Source organism: Molossus molossus, unplaced genomic scaffold (genome assembly GCF_014108415.1).
Source record: "Molossus molossus isolate mMolMol1 unplaced genomic scaffold, mMolMol1.p scaffold_m16_p_21, whole genome shotgun sequence".
NCBI lineage: Eukaryota > Metazoa > Chordata > Mammalia > Chiroptera > Molossidae > Molossus > Molossus molossus.
In genome coordinates, this window is record NW_023425357.1 from 17,729,197 (window position 1) to 17,751,626 (window position 22,430).

At 43.9% G+C, this 22,430-nt stretch overlaps 1 protein-coding gene across 17 annotated transcripts in view; it reads left to right on the top strand.

Moving 5' to 3' along the window:
- ANKRD11 (ankyrin repeat domain 11) overlaps positions 1 to 22,430 on the top strand; it is a 230,768-nt gene that overhangs the window by 166,411 nt on the left and 41,927 nt on the right. For 11 of the 17 annotated variants that reach the window (XM_036275401.1, XM_036275400.1, XM_036275398.1 and 8 more), the window contains one exon: positions 11,815 to 11,962. In XM_036275401.1, coding sequence (XP_036131294.1) covers positions 11,876 to 11,962 — 87 coding nt within the window. In that variant the 5' untranslated portion in view covers positions 11,815 to 11,875. The remainder of the gene's footprint in view (positions 1 to 11,814; positions 11,963 to 22,430) is intronic. The other 6 variants (XM_036275399.1, XM_036275402.1, XM_036275404.1 and 3 more) reach the window with 1 other exon arrangement.

A 22,430-nucleotide genomic window follows, 5' to 3' on the forward strand; every position in this document is an offset into this window, starting at 1 on the left:
AGGATGTGGGTAGGTTGTGTGCAAATACTGTATGCCATTTTGTATGAGGGACTTGAGCATTCATGGATTTTGGTATCCATTGCAGGGGTAGGGGGTTCCTGGAATCAGTTCCCCAGTGGATACTGAGGGACCACTGTAGAAAGTTTTACTATTGTATTTCTTCCTTCCCAATCTACATGCCTTTTACTTCTTCTTGCCTTATTACTCTGGCCAGTGCCATGTCCATTTACCAGTGCTGGGAGGAGACATCCTTGCTTTGTACCTGATCTTGGGTAGAAAACATTCAGTTTTTTTTTACTGTTGTGAATGTTGGCTGTATTGAGCATATTTCTCTGTAGTACTCCTATTGTGCCAAGAGTTTTTAGGGTGAATATTGAATTTTGTTAAATACTTTATTTATCTGCACCAATTGTTAGGATTATGTAATTTTTTTCTTTAGCCTGTTAATATGGTGGATTGCATTGACTGATTTTTTTAATGTTGAACCAGCCTTGCATATTCTGTATTTGTTACCACAAGCATAGCTGTACTCACCTAATTGTATTCTTTACTTGATGATAATATAGCAGTCACTCCATAGTAATAAATCATTCCCCCTTTTGTCCTGCTTCACAGTGTAGATATGCTGCATGACCTGAGAAGCCACCTAATAGGTGGACTTTGTGTCTCAGTACTTCTCTAGGTAGTGTTGTAGTATGTTGCCCTGTGCCTCCCTTTCTCGTCCTTGTTCGTGCATCTTGGGGCAGATCTAGCAGTGTGATAGCTGGGTTACAGGGTGAGATGTACATGATACCACAGGCTGCCACTCCACAGCCTCTTCCTAGAGGGCTGTCCTCTTCTGCATTCCCAGCAGAAATGCATGAGTGTGCCTGGGACCTCTTTCTGATCTTTCTCTCCACTTGTGTTTTTGTCTACTCCTGGTCACTCAGTTAATTTCTATACAGATTAGCCTTAGAAGATATCTTGGACTCACCCCTCCTCCATTCAATGCTTTATGGTTATTATTATTTTTAGTTATTTGGTTATGTACCTTTCAGGAGTGTGCCTACATTTCTTTGACTTTCATCTCATTTAGTCTGTATCTTAGTTCCTTCTGTGTAAGACAGCTATTTTTCTTACTGGGTTTTGTTTTGTTTTTTTCCAGCTCCTCTTAACCTCTCACATTCTAAAGCTATGTGTTTACCTTTATCAAAGTTTTCACTTTTCATTCTGTTCTGCAATTACAGTGGCTTGTGCATAGGTTAGATTCACTCCAAATGTTGGGAAGCCATGAGCTGCTACTTCATTATGTCTGCATAATTCTCAACAGGATCACATAGGGTCATGGGGGTTCACCATCCCTTTCTGGAGCTGGTGCCACTTGAGAGAGACCAGTCCTACAACAAAGTCAGATAACCAACCTTTTACTTTCTAAAGTCCTGCTAGAGTATATATAGTGTGTACGATGTTTTGAACATATCCAGCTTTTTTTAACTTTATTTTAAAACTGTTTATTGTGAAATGTAACATAACACCTAAAAGTCCACAAAGCGAAAATGTACAATTTACTCATCACAAAGAACACACGTGTGTAACCCTTCACTCAGAAATACCCTTTGGTCAGCCTCCTAGTCATGGTGCCCCAGCCCCCACCATTCTCCAGAATTCTATGATAATCAGGTCCTTATTTTTGTTACAGTCTTGTCACCTAAGTATGCATCCCTAAACATTGTAGTTGAGTGTTTTTGGAAATCTGTGTAAAGATATAATGTATTTTTTTCCTCAACATTATTTGTGAGACTCATTCGGGTTGTGTGTTGTCACTGCTGAATATTATTCTTTGTCACCATCACAGTGCCATACTACCAGTGTGGCCCTCTTACACACTTTGCTGCAGTGTACATTCTTGTACCTGTGTCCTGGTGCATTTGTGCTTGCATTTCTTTTAGATGTGTGTCCAGGATGAAATTGCTGGATTGTAGGATATGTGTATGTTCAATCTGAGTAGCTAGTGCCAGACTTATTGCATTGGTTCATACTCCCATTAGATTATATCAGCTTCCTTTGTTGTAGATCTTCTCTGATACCTGATACCATGTTTTGATTTTGTTTGCATTTACTTGATTGTCAAAAAAGCTGATAACTTTTCATCGACTTACTGGGCTTGTGGGTTTCCTCTTTTTGTGAAGTTCCTAAACCTCGTGTCCATTTATGCATTAGATGATTTGTCTTTTTCACATTGATTTGTAGGAATTCTTTATATATATATTTTGAATGAGACCTGTTTGTCAAGTGCATGTGTAGGAAATACTCTCTTCTCCTTTGTGAAAAGTTGACCTTCAATGAACAAAATTTGTTATTTTCAAAATGTCCAGATTTTTAGACTTTTCCTTATGGTTAATGTTTCTGATGAAAAGATCTTACTTTTACCTTAAAGCTGTGAAGCTGTTACTATTGCCTAATAGCGTAATGGCTGTGCCTTTTACATTTAGATTTGTAATCTGTCTGGAACTGGTTTCTTATGGTGTAAGTGGGAATCATGTCTAGTTTTTTCCATATGGATGTCCAGTTGTCCCAAAACTCAGTGGACAAAACTGTCTTTCATGCCCTGTGGTCTCTCTGTGGTCATAAGTTAGTGTTCACTTATGGGCCCAGGGTCGTTTCTGGCTCTGCTGTTGGTTAGTGCTATATCAGCATCATGCTATTTTAACAGTGTTGCTTCAGCTTTTAAATAACTTTGATTTTCATTTTGAGGCTCTTTACTTTCAATTTTAAGTTTATTTGCATGAGTTCTTTTTTTTCCTCTTAAGACTTTTTTCCCGCTTTTTTTCTTACGATAATTTGGGTGCAGTAGTCATTTTGACTTTCACACCACTGCTCTCCTGGTTTTTGGTTCATCACTTCCTGAGTGCAAGTCTTTTCCTGCCCTTGTGGTTGCAGAAGTTCCCAGACTTCTTGGGCTTGAGGATTAGTGAGGACCCCACAGAGCTTTTGGTATGTGGGTTGTAGCTTTCAAATTGTTACATTAAAACATTGTCTTAAAAAGTAAAGCAGAAACTATTTCAATATTTAGTTAACTATTACATATAAATACATTTAATGAAAGGTAACTATTTTACAAAAGAAATCACAAAAATTTAGTGAAAAATTAGCATTATTTTATATATCTGCAGATCTCTTAATACCTGGCTTAAATAAGACAGCTGGACATACTGTCTGTGCCTGCACTCCACCTGTTGCACTCTGCTGTTTTGTTTAAAGTATGAAAAAAAAATCCAGCCTCTCACAGACATGTAGTAGGAGAGGGGGAGACACTGGGAATTTTCTCACATGATTGTGGATTCTACTTTAACAGGAGTGCAGTGCAGGCTCCGAAAATCCTGTTGGTTCAGTGTTAGCACTGCAGTCCCATTGTTGTGTTCTGTGCATGGATGAGTCTTTCCTGTGTGTTGTTTTGTAATATCCTGTATTAGTCATTTGGAAAATATTGGTTCACTGAATTATGTAGATCTTCCAAATGTTGACATGTTATATTACATGTTATTTACAAAATAACCTTTTTATATTGCCACCAATCTCATTAAAATGTCTTTCAGCATTGAGATAGTGTCAGATTAATGGAGATGGATACAAGTTTTCTAAAATTCAGATTGTACTTGAAAGTTCAAATTTTATTATTGGCCACAACTACTATTACTTTTCCTTGAAGTGATAGGCTCAGTTTGTTCGTTTTTGATAAAGTAAATGCCAGATACCCAGTTCTTAATAATAATAGTTTGTCTGAAAGAGTCTTTCATGTAAAACTTGTGTTCCATAAAAACGCAGCTAGTTCATCTAGCAACTTACATACTTGCAGGTTTTCTTCAGATGAGTGTTATGCTTTGATATGCAGCAGAAGTGCTTCACACATGCTTCCAGCTTGTCACAGAATATTGGAAGGACAAGGATTCAAGGTTTACAGTTTAATAAAACGTACAATTTTTTTTTTTTAGCCTTACCCAAGGACATTTTTGCATTTATCTTCAGATAGAGTAAGAGGGAGGGAGGGAGGGAGGGAGGGAGGGAGGGAGGGAGAGAGAGAGAGACAGACAGACAGACAGACAGACATAGACATCAGTCATCAGTGTGAGAGAGACACATCAACTGACTGCCACCCACACGACCCCAACCGGGGCCAGGGCCAAACTGTAACCAAGGTGCCCTTAGCAGGAACCAAACCTGGGACTGTGGTCAGCGGGCCAACACTAACCACTAAGCTAAACCGGCCAGGGCTAAAATGTATACTTTTTAAAATCCCTACCCGAGGATATGTTTTTACCTTTTTTTTTTTTAAAGAGAGGGAGGGAGGAAGAGAGACAGAGATAGAGACATACATCAGTTGGTTGCTTCCCATACATGCCCTGACTGGGGATCGAACCCGCAAATGATACTCCAACCAACTGAGCCACCCGACCAGAGCTAAAATTTATCATTGTTGCTGCTCTGTTGAGGAGAGCATAGGTGATAGTGGCTTGTTTTATTGTGATTGTGTGACAGCAAGGAGCACAGGGACCATAAGGAACTTGCTTCCTTCTGGGTCATGACCATGTGTACCTTGGCACAGGCAGGTAGCTCTTGATATTATTATGAAAGGGCCCCAGTTATCTTCAGGACCTACAGACAACACTGAGAACCGCTGAACTAGGGGGGGTCCTGGGTAGGATCCAGGTCTACGCACCCTTACAGTGTGAAGACATCTGTGGACCAGAGCTGCAATCTATCTGGGCATGGCTGAGGTCCAGTAAAACTTTGTTTCTGGACACAAAAATTCTTATTCCATGCAGTTTTCATTTGTCACAAAATATTAGTCTTGATTTTCTTGTGGACTAATCCCCAAGGATTTAAAATATAAAACCCATTCTCAGGTTGAATGGAGATGGGCTGGCTTTGGCCTGAGGCTATAGTATGTTGACTCTCCGAGAAGAGGTATAGGGGAGGTTAACTTCACTTTTCTACACGTGGTTTTTTAAAAGTGTCTTCAATTTGCTCTTACTGTCATTGACAGTATGGCTGAGTTGGGTATTTCAGTGTGGAAATTCTTTTCTCAGGTCTAGGCCTCTATTGTCATCTGGCATTCATAAAGTTGATGAGAATTCTGATGAAATCTGATTCTCACTCTCTCATGGAGGACCTTGGCACTGTCCTTGTCCTGATGTCTTTAGTGGGTGGGATTTCTGGAGGCTAGGCAGGGTTATGGCTCCGTTCATTTCTGCTGTGTGCCCTCAGATTCTTTTTGTTTAAAAAGGCATGTCCTTGGCTGTTTTTTTTTTTTAATTATTTCTTTGGTATAAAGTCTTTGCCTTTGTTTGGCAGAGAGTTTTGGATTGATTCTCAAGAACTTAACGTTTTATCTTGTTTTGATTTCATTCATTTATTTTTTAAACATTGATGAGAGAGAGAGATTTGTTGTTTTACTTATTTATGCATTCATTGGTTGATTCTTGTATGTGCCCTGACTGGGGATCGAACTCTAAACTTTGGCATATTGGAATGACACTCTAATCAACTGAGCTACCTACCCAGCCAGGGCCTATCTTATTTTTAAATTTCTGACCTTTTATTCTCTCTCCTTAAATTTTTCTACTCTGATAGTAAGGTTGTTTCTAATCCTTTGTTTCTGTTTTGTAGCACTCTGTTTTGTTCCTTGTCTTTTCCTGCTGTGTAAGTAGGGGTTCTTAATGTTCTCTGCACTCCTGGTGTGTGTGCTTGTTCAAGTGGGTCTTCCTCTCTGGCTGCCTGTCCTCTTCTGGTGGTTGCAGCTCAGCTGGAGGAGGTGCCCTGGGTCCTGGTGGTTTTCCTTGATCACTGATGTGTGTGGCCTGTACCAGGTGGTCAGGGCTTTTGACCCTGCGTCTTTGTTCCATTGTGATCTCCCTGGCAGAGCTGCTCCAGCTGGCTGAGCCCACAAGGCCCCTAGTGCCTTTGGGAACTTTAACAGGCTCTGTCTTTTTCCACTTGGATTGTAGCTCTGATCTACATAAGGCCATTAAAAATGCCTTCTGATTCCTGTTGCTGTTAGATTGACACTTAAGGCAGGATAGCGGTAAAATTCCTAGGATTTTTGCTGAGCTGCAGGCATTGAGGGTAGTGCCTGTCACCTTCCTGCATCAGGTTTTATCTTGGAGGAGCCTCTTTCACATGTGCTGTGTCTCCTGCCCATGACCTGCTGTGTAATATTGTGTGTAGAGAAGGGAAGTCTGTGTGCTATTTGGAATGGCTAGCTTAAACAAAGACCCTGAGTGTGTTTATTGGGGTATGGGTGGGGGCTGGATCTGCTGGCAGTTCTCATACTTGAAGGCTGTTCAAAGCACCTTTGGGAAGAAACATACCTTGTCTTCCTTGTCCAAAGGCCACTTGTCACATTTGTCTTGTCAGCTCTTTGAATGATTGTCTCTCCAGATCCATAGATGCAGGGCCCCACAGCAGGCAGGCAGGAAGATTTTGCTAGTGGATATCACGTGGAGTTTTTGTGGGCTGTGGGCCACCTGCAATGTGCATAGGTACAGGACTGGATGGCCTTTCCTGTCCTTTGTGATCATGGGTCAGGGGCCTGGCTACAGACAGTTCTTGCTTCCCTCCAGGCTAAATAGATTTTGGGGGGGGGGGGGTTGACACGCAGCTGCCAGGTAATTGGCAAATTCCAATGTGACTCATGGAATGTGACAGCGTCTCATTTTAGAAAATTCCCTCTACTTCAGATTCTCTTGAGTGCTTTCCTGAATGGTCTTCATGTCCCCAACAGCCTACGAACGTGGAACAGCTGCCCTTCAGTTTGGAGGTGCAGAAACAGGGCCTGTATCCAGCTGCTTTTTTCTGTGCAGGAGCTGGTTAGTGGCCAAGGCAGGGCTCAGACCAGCTGTGCTATCCTTTGCCACCTTCATACTATATTGTAGACATTTCCCAGGTGCTCAGTGTCAACTCAGCGTGTGTCCCAGTGTGCTGTGGAGTGTTTTGTCTCAATTGGGATTAGAGCATCCCTGAGTTTATAGTAGACTTCTTCTGATACTGGAAGCAAGGGGATTCAGGCTGTACTTATAGTATGTATGAGCAAGGGATAGCCAGGTCACCTCCAGGAAGAAGGTGGTCTTCCAGGGGTAAGCCTTTGTTGGTCATCTATTGAGTTGTGGTCAGCTGTGGAGCACGTTGATCAGAAAGTACCACGGCCTGAGTACAGACAGCCTTGTAACTGTCTAGAAGGGAGAATTGTTAGCCATGAAGACTGTTTCTACTGTGTCAACTGTTGTGTGGTCCCAGCCTCTTCCTGGGCTTCACAGCAGTGCTCTAGAGCCTGGCTCCTGATGTAGGGAGTCAGCTTCTCTAGGAGGTCTCACAGTGTTGACTGGAGTTGCTGGTGGTCCTGCTTCATCTGCATCATTTCCTTGGCTGGCATAGCCACTTCCTGCAGCCAAGGGAGAGGCTGACCAGGAAGAGGGCACAAGTTGGTGTGGAGTCCGAGGGACCAGTAGCCTCTGGGATAGTCAGGATGACCAAGCGTTTGAGCTTTTGTTCTCATCTAGTTTGTCGCGAGAAAACAATAAAAATTGGCATGCCCAGGGAGCTCACTGGATGGATGATGGGTCATGTGAGGAATGGTATAGATTGACTTGTGCATCCAGCTTTCCCAGAAACTCAACTGGAACGTGTCACTGGCAAATCTGAGCTTTGTCTCTTTATCACTAACGGCCTTTATGATCTCTCTTTCACTGATTGCTCCTTAAAGAGATGGGTCTAGTGTACTGGGATGTACCAGGAAACGATTGTCATTGTCCTGGTTTTCCTAATTAGTGCTGAATATTGAGGTTTGTTTTTTTGTGTTTTTTTTAATCCTCACCTGAGGACATTTTTCCATATTTTGTTCAGATAGAGTGGGAGGGAGGGAGAGAGAAAAAAAAAAACATTGATGTGAAAGGGACACATCGAGTGGTTGCCACCCACATGACCCAACCAGGACCGGGGACAAACTGCAACCGAGGTACATGCCCTTAGCGGGAACCGAACCCAGGTCTCTCTCTCTAGACCGCAGGCCGATGCTCTAACCGCTGAGCAAAACCGGCCAGGGCTGAATATTGAGGTATTTTTTTAACAAGCACCACGCCCAGACATGAGGATCTCATGAGTGAGGTGCCTAGGTGGTCCGTGGGCCAGGACAGGACATAGCATGCTTGACCAGTTGTCAGTGTGTAATGTCCCTCAGGTTGTCCTGATGAGGAATGGACCTGCCCTCACTCTGATAGATCACATGGAGTTAACTGGTTGGTTGGTCACAAAATGAAAATACTAGTGAGTCTCCTGGTAGCAGAAGACAAACTGCCTGTTGCAGAGGATTGTGTGCCAAAGTTTAGGTCAGAGGAATTGGACCCAAAGACTGGTACCCCGAGGTCTCAGTGTTTTAATTATAATACTAACAACAGTTATGACAGCATACATTGGTGGACCATTTCATGGTTACATGGTACTAAGAAATCATTGGTACACCTTAGAGGACAACCACTTTGTGGGTTCAACCTGTACTTTGAGATGTTACCTCCGTCACAGGTCCTGGGGCATGGTGAGCAGAGCTCTTTCCCAGTGTGGCTGGGTGTCACATCAGAACTTAGCCTAGTTGTAATGTCCACCTGTAGAACACCTTGCCCTCCAGTTTTTGAGGGCACTTTGAAAATGTAAGAAATTCTGAATGAACAAGCTCAGAACTCACATCACCATTTTCTCTGGCCCACAGCTTTGGTTGTTTTTAAAGATAATTAGGCATTGGAGGTTGGGGGCATTTGTTCTGGAAACATCATATTCTCTTGATGCTGTCCAGTAACCACTGTGTAGCCTTTCCTAGGGGGAGGGTGGTGGGAGTGGGAGAAGGAGGCAGGTCTTCTCAGGTCAGTTCAGGGGCCTCAGAACTCCATTTTGAATGGAGAGACCATCCAGCAGAGCCAACTCAGGGACACTGAATGAAATCAATTGTTTGAAGAATGAAGTGGCTGTCTGTATGCTCTCCTGGTTGAGATGCTGTGAAGTGGGCTATGAGATCAGGGTCCAGGAACTGCGGGGTCTGCACTGCGGCCACTCCTGGGCTGTTCTGGTTGTTTTCTGCACCTTCTCCACAGACTCATGTGTTCACATCCAGGAGCTGGAGGGTTGAATATCCCATGATTACTTTGCTCAGTTTTTCCATTATGAGAGCAGGCAGTCAGGATTTTTTAAAAATTTAACTTCCGGATAATCTTTAAATTTCTAATGTAACATTGCTGATGAATTCCCACACAGTAATGAGTTTCAACAGCTATCCCTGAGATAGGCTCTGATATGCCATTCCTCCAAGCTGAGATGTTTCAGTTCTATAGTGGAAAATTGGAGGAGAATTTAGAATTTGTAGCTTCAAGCAGGGATAGAAAATGTCATTTCTGGCCTCTGCCATCAGAACATGGGTGACAGTATCCAGTTAACCTGCATTGTGTGCTGGGGAAGGAAGTGAATAAAATTGGTCAGCTGTGTCCCTCTTTCCAAAATAAATTTGGGTGTTCTTAAGTCAGGTAAACACCAAAAGGATCTCCCGAAGGCATGGTTGAAGGGTACAGATCGATCTTCAGCAGACAGGAAGTAGGAAGAGTAGGGTACTGCCACTTACCGAATGCTTTTGAACACGTGTCCCCAAAGCTACACATCATACATAATAGAGGCTGTTTAATTCCATAATAGAGTTTATTATAAAAATTACTCATCCAAAATGGATAAGCACAGCCCTGGCCGGTTTGGCTCAGCGGTTGGAGCGTCGGCCTGCGGTCCTGAGAGACCCGGGTTCGGTTCCCGCTAAGGGCACGTACCTCGGTTGCAGTTTGTCCCCGGCCCTGGTCGGTTGTGCGGGTGGCAACCACTCGATGTGTCCCTTCATATCGATGTTTCTCTCTCTCTGTTCCTCTCTCTCCCTCCCACTCTACCTGAACAAAAAATGGAAAAATGTCCTCGGGTGAGGATTAAAAAAAAAAAAAATGGATAAGCACAAAAGCGTATGACTGGAAAAAGGAGATGAAACAGTACATGTAATTTGTTTTGTATAAATTGTTTTCTAACTCTGACAATGAAAGTAATGCATGAAAAGTAAGGCATTGGCTTTTAGGAAGATGGAATAGAATTACTTTTCCCTGTTCCTCCTACTCTGTGCGACTAAACCCTTGGATGTGATGTATAGCACAAGCATAGGAGGACTGGGAAGTGGAGAGAGAGGCGGTCTGTATTGTGGGAATGTCCATGTCCGGGTCAGGTCAGTGTAGCCACAAGTGGAAATGTGAAAGGAAGTTCTTCACGCTGGTCCCAGAGAGAGGTTACTTTGTGCCACACAGAGCTACCGGGGAAAGCATTAGGGTGGTCAGGAGGAGAATACAGGAGCGAGAGGAGTCTTGGCCAGATCTTTTGTTGGGGTTTCCACAGGAAGGCAAGGCACGGCAGAGTGAGCAGTTTAGGGTTGATTAATTTGAATAGTTCTTTAAGCTGTGGATTATAGGGTGGTCTGTATTGCTTAGTGGCTGGAACGATTTTCCTCAGGGGAAATAATTCGCTTGTGTGTAAGTGAGATAGGACCTGATTAGTAGTTTTTTGTGCGAAAGGCATGTCCACTTCAGCAGCCCTTTGCTGTCTCTAAGAAAGGGCCAGTCCTGAGCTCTTTTTCCCCGGAGGGAGCACACCAGGGCCTTTCTCCTCTCCTCCCCCCTCCCCATATAAATAAATAAAGCTATAAAAAAAAAGAAAAGAAAAGAAAGGGCCAGCCCTGGAAAGGGCAATCTCTCCCAGATAGCAAACTTTTTATTTCTTTTTTCTTTTGGTTAATCCTCACCATAGGATATTTTCCCATTGACTTTTAGATAACAGTGGAAGGGAGGCGGGTGGGTGGGGAGATATCAATGTGAGAGAGAAACATTAATTGGCTGCCTCCCACATCACCCCGACAGGGGTTGGGGATTGAACCTGCAATCCTTTGATCAGTGGGCTGATGCTCTAACTGCTGAGCCAAACCAGCCAGGGCCAGACAGCACAAATTTTAAGGTGTTAACATATCAGAAAATAAAAATATGATGAATACATCAGGTGTCCTGGGATTTCATGGGAAATGCAGGTGCCAGGGCCTCAGGCTCATGTGCAGGATCTGGCTCAGTAGGTAGAGTCTGGCATCAAAGTTGCCTGGACATGCTCTGGAAACGCCTTCAGAGATGTCACATCACTGCCCTCTGAACATTTTATTTGGGAGAAGTTGGTGAACTGGGTGTGCTTGAAAAGAATAATGATGATTTTCATCTGACCTTCTGTCTGGGGGGCAGTGTGGGAATGGAACTGCTTTTCTAGGTAGTGAGTGGTGTTGAGGCCATTGTCCCAGAGGATGGTGATCAAGATTTGTAGATCTGAAGGGCAGGTACTGCACCTTTGGTGTGACTATGCCCATGTTGGGTGAGGGAAGGGCTTGTGTGGTACCCAGACCTGAAGAGCAGAGCTACAGCTGCTGGAACCCAGCATGCAATCAGAGGTCTCAGGTATTGGCCACCACTGCCCAGAAGCATGGCCATTACCTTTGCTGGTTGATCCTTTTTGCAGCTGAGAAATTCTTGCTTTTCCCATCGTGTTCTCTGTCATGTATTGTAGACCTTATTCCTCCTGATATTGACCACTTGGGTGCATCCTAAGTAGTCTTTTCCTATGTGCTGATCAGAAGAACTGGTTATGTTGATTTGGTCCATCTGTCATGAGTTTGAGATTGCCTGTTTTGTTTTGTTTTTTAAGTTCAACAAACATGAACCCTCTTCCTCTCTTTTGAAGCAGACGGTTGATGACGAAGCAATGGCCGTATAAATGAAGATCAAGTAAGGGGAGAAGAACGATGCCCAAGGGTGGGTGTTCTAAAACACCACAGCAAGAAGAATTTTCTCTCAGCAACGACATGGTGGAGAAACAAACAGGGAAAAAGGTAACACTTGGCCCAAGTCTATTCCTCCTGCTCACCTCCTTTTCTTCCTGTTCTTTCTCCTCCTTGTCTTCCTCTCATCCTTAACCTCCTCTCCTCTTTACCCTCTTCTCACCCCTTCTAATCCTTGCCCTACTCTCCTCCTCACACTCACCTATCCTCAGCACATTCACCATATCTAAACAGGGATAAAGGCTGAGAATGTCGCCTTGCCCACTCAAGTTGTCCGTCTATATAGCGGTCATGTGTTTTCTTTGTTGGGCCTCCCTCAGCAGCCAGCAGTGGAGAAGGTATTGTTGGGTGGGTGGTTGAGGAGAGCAGTAATCTTGCCAAAGAGGGCTTGCTTTCTTTATAGGATGTTTATTATTTGGGGACCAAAGTAGGTCTTTAAATAATAGGTTTATGTTTGAAATAACCTCATTTTGGCTCCACACTTCTGTCCCCCAGGACCACAGGATTCCTGTCATGGTTTCAGTAAGACCAAATCTGACATTTAACCATATTTGAGTTATTCTAATACCACTGCTGGATGGTTTAAATTCCAATTTGGCTTATTCTCAATGTGAATAGGAAAATAGGATGTAATTCTAAAATTCTTGTATCTTATTAATGTGCTGTTAACATTGGACTCTGGGGTATGCACTTCTTGTCCTGCATTGTGGGGTGACCGGTGCTCTGGGGAGTGCACTTCCCACCCTGTGGTGTGGGATGGCACTGAGCTCTGCGGTGCACATTTCCTGTGTGAGGCTGCCCAGTGAGCATGGACTTGGAATCAGACAGAAAGAAGTTCAAGCTCATGCTTTGCCATGTGTCTTTGTGACTATGAACAAGTCAGTTATCTGCCCTGAGATTTGGTTTTCTCATCTCTGCAGCAGGAACAAGAGCATCTTGTGCAGTTGTGGTGAGGTGGGGTAACAGTGCCAGCTTGCCCATGGAATGACACCACCCTGGCTGTACCATCCTTTAATCCTGATGTTTCTTGACTCCTTTCCTTCTTTTCCTGGATGCCCATGTGGCAGGCCATCCACACTAATGAGTCTGACTCTTAGCCTCAATGCTCAGGGGTTACCTCTTGCAATCCAGTTACCAGTCCTTCAAGCTGCTTCTCCCTCCCCTCCCACCAGCCCCCATTGTCCTGACACTTGGGAATGAACAGAATCTCTGGGACTGCTGCTTGGCCACTCTCTGCCAGTGCTTCCTGCTGCTGTGTTAGTTCATGCCCATATCTCTGATGACACCCCAGGTTTGGTGGGCTGTAAGGGGAGCATGTTTTCCACATGAGAAGATTAGCAAGTAGAACCATGGATTCATTTAGTTTAGGTTTGAGGTGAATAGTTTATGAACATATACATGCTTGGTTGCTAATCAGAATGACCAAGCAGGCCTCTAAGACTCTGATGTTGGGGCAGTTGTGTTCACACATTTTATCCCATTTGCTCTGTCCCCTATTGCCTGGTGCGGCTGAGGCTTGAGCTTGGTCTGAGCACACATGGAGATGTACATAAATTTGTGAGGTCTGTGGAAAGCCTGGGTTCAGCTTGGGATGGACAAGTGGTGCTGTGCCCATGAGGAAATGCAGTCAGTGGGACAGTATGCCCCGGGGAGCATGAGAACTCCCACTCTGCTGGCCAAGATCCCAGTTACTGGGACACTTTCACACGGAATAGGCCAAACCACCCTTGATAGTGCCATGGTTTCCAGGTTTCTGTATGGATTTTTCTTGCAAGAGGATTTCCTAGCTATGAGCTCAAGATGAGAGAGAGCCCCACCTGTGCCTTGCTCTTGTGTCAGAGGCCTGCAGCCCTACCCATCTGCTTTCTCTGCCTCCAGGCTGGGTCCTTAGGAGCTCCAAACTGCTATCCCCACTGGCTCAGTTCTCCACAAGGTGAAGGAATTGGGGCTCTTCCTACCTGGAAGGGCTTCTTGCCCGAAGCCAAATTGGAAAAGACACTCAATATCAGTGCCCACCTTGGAGATGGGGGCTGCTGACAGGCATCCTGCTCACCCTCTAACATGGGGCTTGTTTGCATGGGTTTCCTTTACTTGAAACAGAGACTCAGCTAGACTGAACTGGCTCTGGTGTGGTTGTTGTGAGCAGCATGTACACGTATGCCTTGGGACATGTGTGGATTTGCTTTTCTTTTTCCCTCAGTAAGGTAGCTTTGTACTTTTATTTTTTATTTAAAAAACTTTTTTCCTTTTATTGATTTTTAGTGAGAGAAAAAGGGAGAGGGAGAGAGATAAAAACATTGATGAGAGAGAACATCAATTGGCCACCCCCTGAATTCCCCCAACTGGGGATTGGGCCCACAACCTGGGCATGTGCCCTTACTGGGAATCGAACCTGCAGCCTCTCGGTGCATGGGTTGATGCTCAACCACTGAGCCACACTGGCTGGGCTTTTTTTTTTTTTTTTTTAAAACTACCCTAGATGAAGCCAGATATTAATCCTCATGGAGGCAGACAAATTTTAACACTGAAGATGCCACATAATGGAGCCAGGTGCTCAATAGTATAGGAGCTTTCTCAGCTTAAATGACAATTCTAAAGAGAATATCTGGGAAGATGTACCTGGTGGCAGCTGCAGCTTGAAAGTGACCTCTACCTTAGGGTCCGGTGATCTTGGGATGGCAGAGGCTAGGGGCACAGAACCGCCAGTTCTGCTGTTGACACATGGTTGAACTTGTTCTGTTCTATTTTCTCTCATAAACTCTCTTTTCTTCAGATACAGATCCATGTTACCAAAAGCAGCATATTTTTAGATTTTTTGCAGAAGAATCATGATATAAGTGATGCATTTGTGAACAGTGGAGAAGGGGCCCATAACTCTGGAGGAAGTGTTCATGCCGCTTTTGGCAGTTCCCTGGTGTCCTTTAGGCATAGGGTCTTCTTGCATGGACTCCTCGGGGAGCATGGGCAGCTGCATTGCAGACAGGCTCTTCCTCAGGGCCTCCTCAGGATCCTGCCCAGGGAATGCTATGTCCCCACAGTAGACCCCAGAATCTCAAAATATCCAAGGTAGAAGGAGCCTTAGACAGATCTAGTAAGCCCCTTCGTAGTTAATGGTATTCTGTACAGAGAAGCCAAGAACCACTGTCATGTCTGAGGCCACCCAGCAAGAAATGACCCCCTGATCCCCAGGCCGGGGCTTTCCCACACCATCCCTTCTTTCCATCTCACACAGGATTCTTCCCCCTCTGCTTGTCACACACCACTCAGAAAGGACACTGCACAACAGCTCATGGTTACTCCCAAGTTTATGTGGTAGTAAATTCATTTTCTTTTGTGTGAGATGAGTGTTTATCAAAGTGTATTCTCAGACCAGCACTATCAGCATCTCCTAGGAACCTTTTAGGAATGCACAAAGAATCATACAGGCTGAGGGTACATGCCTGCCCTCTATTTTTTTTTTTTTTATCATCCTCACCCGAGGACATTTTTCCATTTTTTGTTCAGGTAGAGTGGGAGGGAGAGAGAGGAACAGAGAGAGAGAGAAACATCGATGTGAAAGGGACACATGGAGAGGTCACCACCCGCACAACCAACTAGGGCCGGGGACAAACTGCAACCTAGATACATGCCCCCAGCGGGAACTGAACCCGGGTCTCTCCGGACTGCAGGCCGATGCTCTAACCACTGAGCCAAACCGGCCAGGCCTGCCCTTTATTTTAACAAGTCCTTCAAGGATGCAGTGAGTGCTCTGAGAACTGTACACGTACTGTGCATGCCACAAACTGTAACATCCAGTATTCCCTTAACACTGTTCTTAGAGGAAACCCTGTAGCCTGGTCCGTAGATATTACTCTCAGCCTCCTTAAAGACCTTGTCAGTGGGGATGTTTTGATCCTGTGATCCACCCCTCTTTATCCAAGAGGAGTAAATTCAAAAGTGACCTTAGTTTTTTGCTTTTGCTGTTTCTTTAAAGAGAGAGAAGAAGAGAGGGATGAGGGGAAATATCTATGTGAGAGAGGAACATCAATCAGTTGACTCCCATACATGCCCCGACTGGCGATCGAACCCACAACCTTTTGGTATACAGGACGATGCTCCAACCAACTGAGCTACCCACCCAAGGTGACCTCAGTTTTGAAGCTGGAAGGGGCATGGTTGAAGTGGCCTTGGCTTGTAGCTGCTTCCTACTGTGGTTTTATGGAAGTCCTTGGACAAGGCCTGTCATGAACAAGGGAGCATTGCCAAAAAGGAGTTACCCACACACATTTGTGTTTTTCCATAATGCCAGGTTTATTAAGGGAGACCTCCCCAATAATCCAATAGAGTCACATGTAGGTTATAGACAGAGTCGGGGGACTTACATGATAGAAGCAAGCAGAGCAATCGTTTGTTGCAAAGTCCTGGTCACTGGCCACGTCCGCAGATAGAGAGGCAGGCATCAGTCTCAAGCCAGGTGACAGTGTTGGCACAGGTCTGGTGGAGCGGAGGTTCAGTGGGCCTCTGAGTTGATCCATGGTACAGCCAAGCTGGAGTATTGAATGGTTGGAGTTCTGAGTTCTTATAGCCCACAATGGGTGGAAGTCCCACTCATATCCGAGATGAATTCCTTGTCCAAGTGTTCAGACTTGTAGTTTTGGGTGTTCTGGGCCCCACCAAAGGGCATTCCCATTATACCCCATTACCTCAGTCTTTTTTTTTATTTTTTTATCCTCACCCCAGGATCCATCTTTTTGTTCAGATAGAGCGGGAGGGAGGGAGAGGAAGAGAGAGCGAGCGAAACATCGACGTGAAAGGGACACATCGAGTGGCTGCCACCCACACGACCAATCAGGGCCGGGGACAAACTGCAACCGAGGTACATGCCCTTAGCGGGAACCGAACCCGGGTCTCTCTGAACGGCAGGCCGACGCTCCAACCGCTGAGCCAAACAGGCCAGGGCCATTACCTCAGTCTTGACATAGCACTTTACATAACTGTCATGGCTAACAGTGACTCCATATTGGATTGCCAAAAGTGTTCAAAAAAGAGTCTGCCCTGGCCGGTTTGGCTCAGCGGTTAGATGTAGGCCCGCAGACCAGAGTCCCAGGTTTGATTCCAGCCAAGGGCACGTACCGCAGTTGCGGTTCATCCCTGGCCCCGGTTGGGGTCATGCAGGTGGCAACCAGTCGATGTATCTCTCTCATATCGATGTTTCTTTTTCTCTCTCTCTCACTCCCCCTCCCACTCTGTCTGGAGATAAATGTAAAAATATCTTTGGGTGAGGATTAGAAAAAAAGGTCTCCTCTGCTCTTGCTCTATACAAGGCTACAATAAACAGAGTCTTTAGGGCTATAGGTCCCCATGTTGCTCCTGACTCTGGGGAACCCTGGGAACACTGGTTCCACAAATCCAAAAGAAATGTGCTGAAGAAAGAGCAAGAGGTTATGTCCTGATAATAAAATCACAGAAAGGATGATGGTGGGTCTGGTTGTCTTGGACCCCAGACCCCTGAGAGTATCGGCTCTTTTCAGGCTTCAAATAGGCTTTCTGATGGCAGTGAAATCTCCAGCGAATTGAGGTTATTGTCACAGATCGACTCCTGCAATCTCTATGACCTGGAGAGTCTTGGCTGTTAGGATTCCTGTTAGCCTGTCTGTCTCTGTTTTGTGAGGGCAGAGGGGAAATAGAGGAAAACAGAGGAAATGAGATTTGCCAAGGTCCCCTTCTGCTCCCAGACTGGTTCTGGAGCTGGGGAGTTATTTAAGGTTTCTGCTCACTTAGCCACAGGGGCTTCCCCAACTGCTATTCAAATTGAACAGTCCCTGCTGGCTGTGCACCCTTCTTTGTGCCCCTTACACTACATGATTCTTCTCTGTATTGTGTACTTCCCTGACACAGCTGCATTTGTTTGTCTTATGATCTCCTCCCACCATAAGTAAGCTCTTGGGAGGAGCCTTTTTGTGTTCTCAATGCTTTATACACTGGGCATTCACTAGGCATTATTGTGCAAACACTGACACCCTCAGATGCTCAAATCAGATTTCACAAGCAAAGGCAGGTGAGGCCTTTGAGAAATAAGAGATACACAGTTTGGAAAGGAAGGAGTGAGGCTATCTTTCCTCACTGAGGACATGATTATCTATGAAGAAAATCCTAAGAAATCTGCACAAAAGCTCTAAGAACTAAGAAGTGAGCTTGGCAAAGTTGCATAATACAGAGCCAGTATGCAGAGTATATTTCTAAATACTATTAGTGAACAATCGAGTATTAAAATTTTACAATACATTTATAGTAGTGTCAAAATATAGATTCTTAAGGGATAAATTTGATAAAAGATGTGCAAGACTTGTACTTTGAAAGCTACAAAACATTGCTGAGAGAAATTAGGCAGACCTAAACAAATGGAGAGTTACACCATATTCATTTGTCAGAAAACTTTCAATATCATTTAGATACCATCTCTTCCCAAATTGATCTCTATAGATTCAACATAATGCCACTCAAAATTCTTGTAGGCTTTTTGGTAGAAATTGATAAGCTGATTTCAGAGTTCATATGGAAATTCAAAGGACCTAGAATAACTAAAACTGCTTTGATTTATCCTCACCCGGGGACATTTTTTTCCATTTTTTGCACAGATAGAGTGGGAGAGAGAGAGAGAGAGAAACATCGATGTGAAAGGGACACATCGAGTGGCTGCCACCCGCACGACCAACCAGGGCCGGGGACAAACTGCAACCGAGGCACATGCCCTTAGCGGGAACCGAACCCGGGTCTCTCCGGACTGCAGGTAGACGCTCTAACCGCTGAGCCAAACCGGCCAGGGCTAAAACTGCTTTGAAAAGGAAGGAAAATGTTGGAGGACATAGTCTGATTTCAGTCCTTACTATAGAGCAGTGATTTTCTTTTCTTTTCTTTTTTTTTTTTTTTTATCCTCATCCGAGGACATTTTTCCATTTTTTGTACAGACAGAGTGGGAGGGAGAGAGAGGAAGAGAGAGAGAGGGAAACATCGATGTGAAAGGGACACATTGAGTGGCTGCCACCCGCAAGACCAACCAGGGCCGGGGACAAACTGCAACTGAGGTACGTGCCCTTAGCGGGAACCAAACCCGGGTCTCTCGGGACCGCAGGCAGATGTAGAGCAGTGATTTTCAACCCTTTTCATCTCATGGCACACATAAACTATTACTAAAACTCTGTGGCACACCAAAAAATATCTTTTTTGCCAATTTGACCAAAAACAGGTATAATTTTGATTCATTCATGCCAGATGTCTATTGTGTTGACTGTTATTTTTTATCCTTACCCAAGGATATTTTTAAAAAATTGATTTGAAAGAGAGACAGGCAGACAGACTTCAGTGTGAGAGAGAAACATCAGTCTGTTGCCTGTTGTATATGCCTCTACCAGGGACCAAACTCACAATGTAGGTATGTGCCTTGATTGGCAATTGAACTCACAACCTTTTTTTTTTTAAATCCTCACCCGAGGACATTTTTCCATTTTTTGTTCAGATAGAGCGGGAGGGAGGGAGGGAGGGAGGGAGAAAGAGAGAGAGAGAGAGAGAGAGAGAGAGAGAGAGAGAGAAATCGAGTGGCTGCCACCCGCACGACCAACCAGGGCCGGGGACAAACTGCAACCGAGATACATGCCCTTAGCGGGAACCGAACCCGGGTCTCTCTGTACCGCAAGCTGACGCTCCAACCGCTGAGCCAAACCAGCCAGGGCTGAACTCACAACCTTTTGATGTGTTGGATGATGCTCCAACCAACTGAGTCACCTAGCCAGAGCTGTTATTTTTTTATTTGACAATCTAAGAGAAAAGAAGTCAGTGCCCCTAACTAAATAGTCAGGTATTACATGTTTTAAAAACTCTGTGACACACTGGTTGAAAATTGCTGCTACAGGGTTAACAATAATAAGATAGTATGGTATTAGCCTAGGAACAGGCCTATAGATTAGTAGAACATATAGACCCACATACATGTATGGTCAATGATTTTCAGCAAAGATGCTGAGGCAGCTTAGTTGGGAAAGGGTAATCTTTTCAACAAATGGAAGTGGAACAATTAGATCGACATATTTATGCTGTTTTTAATGGCTAATATAATTTTTGTTCCTATTGGATTCTTTCACTGTTGGTCATTTGTAGATAAGTGTTAATTAACCATAGTTAAGGTAGGTCCAGGGTGAATGGATCAAGTGGACCAGGACCATCCTTCAAACAGTATTACAGCTTTCTTTTCCCCTCTATGTGGAAAGCATGGTGTGGTGGGGAATTTCAAGCTGGCCTTTCTTTCTTTGTATATGATGTGTGTGGAGCCCCCTCCTCAAGTTTATTGTGAAGGATATATGAAATGACAAGGAGCGACCAGGTCACCATCTGGTTGTCCCATGCCAGCTGTTACCACCCAGGCAGTTTTTATGGCATATCAAAGTCTGACACAGAAGTGGTTGATGAGGTTTTAATGTTTCAGTTATTCTTTTAGCATTTAGGAAATGAAAACATGTTGTAATGTGTACAGTTAGTTCCTGTTGAGATTCCTATTTTACTAGTGAGGAAAGCTCAACTCTGCCCCAGTCCAGCTGCTCAGCAAGGTTCTGAACCCAGGTCTGTTGGGAGAGCTGTGTTACTGCTCAGGACTGAGCCCCTACTGCACTCAAGGTGCAGTGCAGGTCTTTGCTTTTCCCATACTTGGTGAGGAGATGGGATTTTAAAACACACAAAATTTTTTTTTTTTTTTAATCCTTACCTGAGGACATTTTTGCATTTATCTTCAGATAGAGCAGGAGGAAGAAAGAGAGAGAAACATTGATGGGAGAGAGGCACATCGAGTGGTTGCCACCCACACAACCCCTACCGGGGCCGGGGACAAACTACAACTGAGATATGTGCTTTTAGTGGGAACCGAACTGAGGGCTCTTTGAACTTTTTTATTGAAATATCAGTGCATATCATATATTACATTTTATTTTTAAAACCTGGGATAGACTTCTTCCAGATAAAAATATACCAGCATTGCCAGTCTCCTTAGGAGCGTTCCTGTGCAGTCTGCAGCAGTACTTCTGACCAAAGTGACCTCTGTTCTGACATCTAGCACTGTAAACAAGTTTTGTTTTTTTTTTAATTCTCACCGAGGACATTTTTGCATTTATCTTCAGATCGAGCAGAAGGAGGGAGAGTGGGAGGAAGAGAGGGAGAGATAGAAACATTGATGTGAGAGATACACATCAACTGGTTGCCACCCATACAACCCCAACCAGGGTCGGGGACAAACTGCAACTGAGGTGCGTGCCCTTAGCAGGAGCCGAACTCAGCCTCTGTGGTCTGGGGTCCAATGCTCTAACCGCTGAGCCAAACTGGCCAGGGCTGTAGACAAGTTTTTACTGTTGGGATTTACATGAGGAGAACACTTGTTCAATATTACATCTGATTTACAGGCTTTTTCTTAGCAGCATTTCTCTTTGTTGTTGTGTAGTATTTCATTGTATGAATGTTCAGCAACTTATTTATCCATTCTTCTGTGAACATTTGTATTCTTTTTAGTTTGGAAAACAACAGAGTAATGACATGAACATATGTACATTGGGTTTTTTCCACAGTGGTAGTTATGGTTTAATCGTTTGTCAAAGGTATTATATCTTTAATGCAGTCCCTAAAGCTGTGAGATTTAAGGTTGACTCATATTCTTGCTAACGCGTGGTGTCAGTTTAATTTTAGTCATGCTGGTGGGTGTGTAGTGGTATATTGTGGTTTTATTTGTGTTCTGTTGTTTACCAGTCATGAAGATGTTCTTCTGTACTATCTTCTAAAAGATTTCAGTTTGCAATTCATCTGGAATTAATTTTTGTTTTGTGGTATAAGGGGTCAAGGTTTATTTTATATTCTATGAATGTTCACATGGTCATTGTCACTTACTGAAAAGACCTCCCCTCCCCCTACTGTGTTGCAGCAGAGCCTTTGTCCCCAGCAAGGTGAGGTTCCAACTTGTGCTCTTTGTTCTGAACCTTTGGTCTTTGGTCCAGGACCACCTGTTGTGATGGCCATCATTTTATTGTCTTGCTCTCCGGTAGTTTAATTTGCTGTTTTTCAGAATTGTCTTTACTATTTTTGACCCTTTGCTTTTCCTTGTACATTTGAAATAAGCTGGTTGAAATCTACAAAATGCCTGCTGGGATTTTGACTAGATTACTATCAATGCAAAGATCAGTTTGTAGAGAACTGCCATATTAACAATGTGAATTTTCTTACCATGAACATAACCCTTCATTTTTATAAGTCGTGTTTATTTTCTCTCGGTAATGTTTTGTAATTGTCCATATAGAGGGCTTGAACATCTTTTGTTAGATTTATTCTGTGTGTTTGATATCTTTTGATATTTATATAAGTAATATTTTGATATCATTTTGTAATTATTTATAGTAAATAAAAATCAATTACTTCCACTATTTAGCAACTTCTTTAATTTACATACTAATTTGAATCCTTTAATTAAATATTCCTTTGGATTTTTCAGATATACAGTCAAATCATTTAA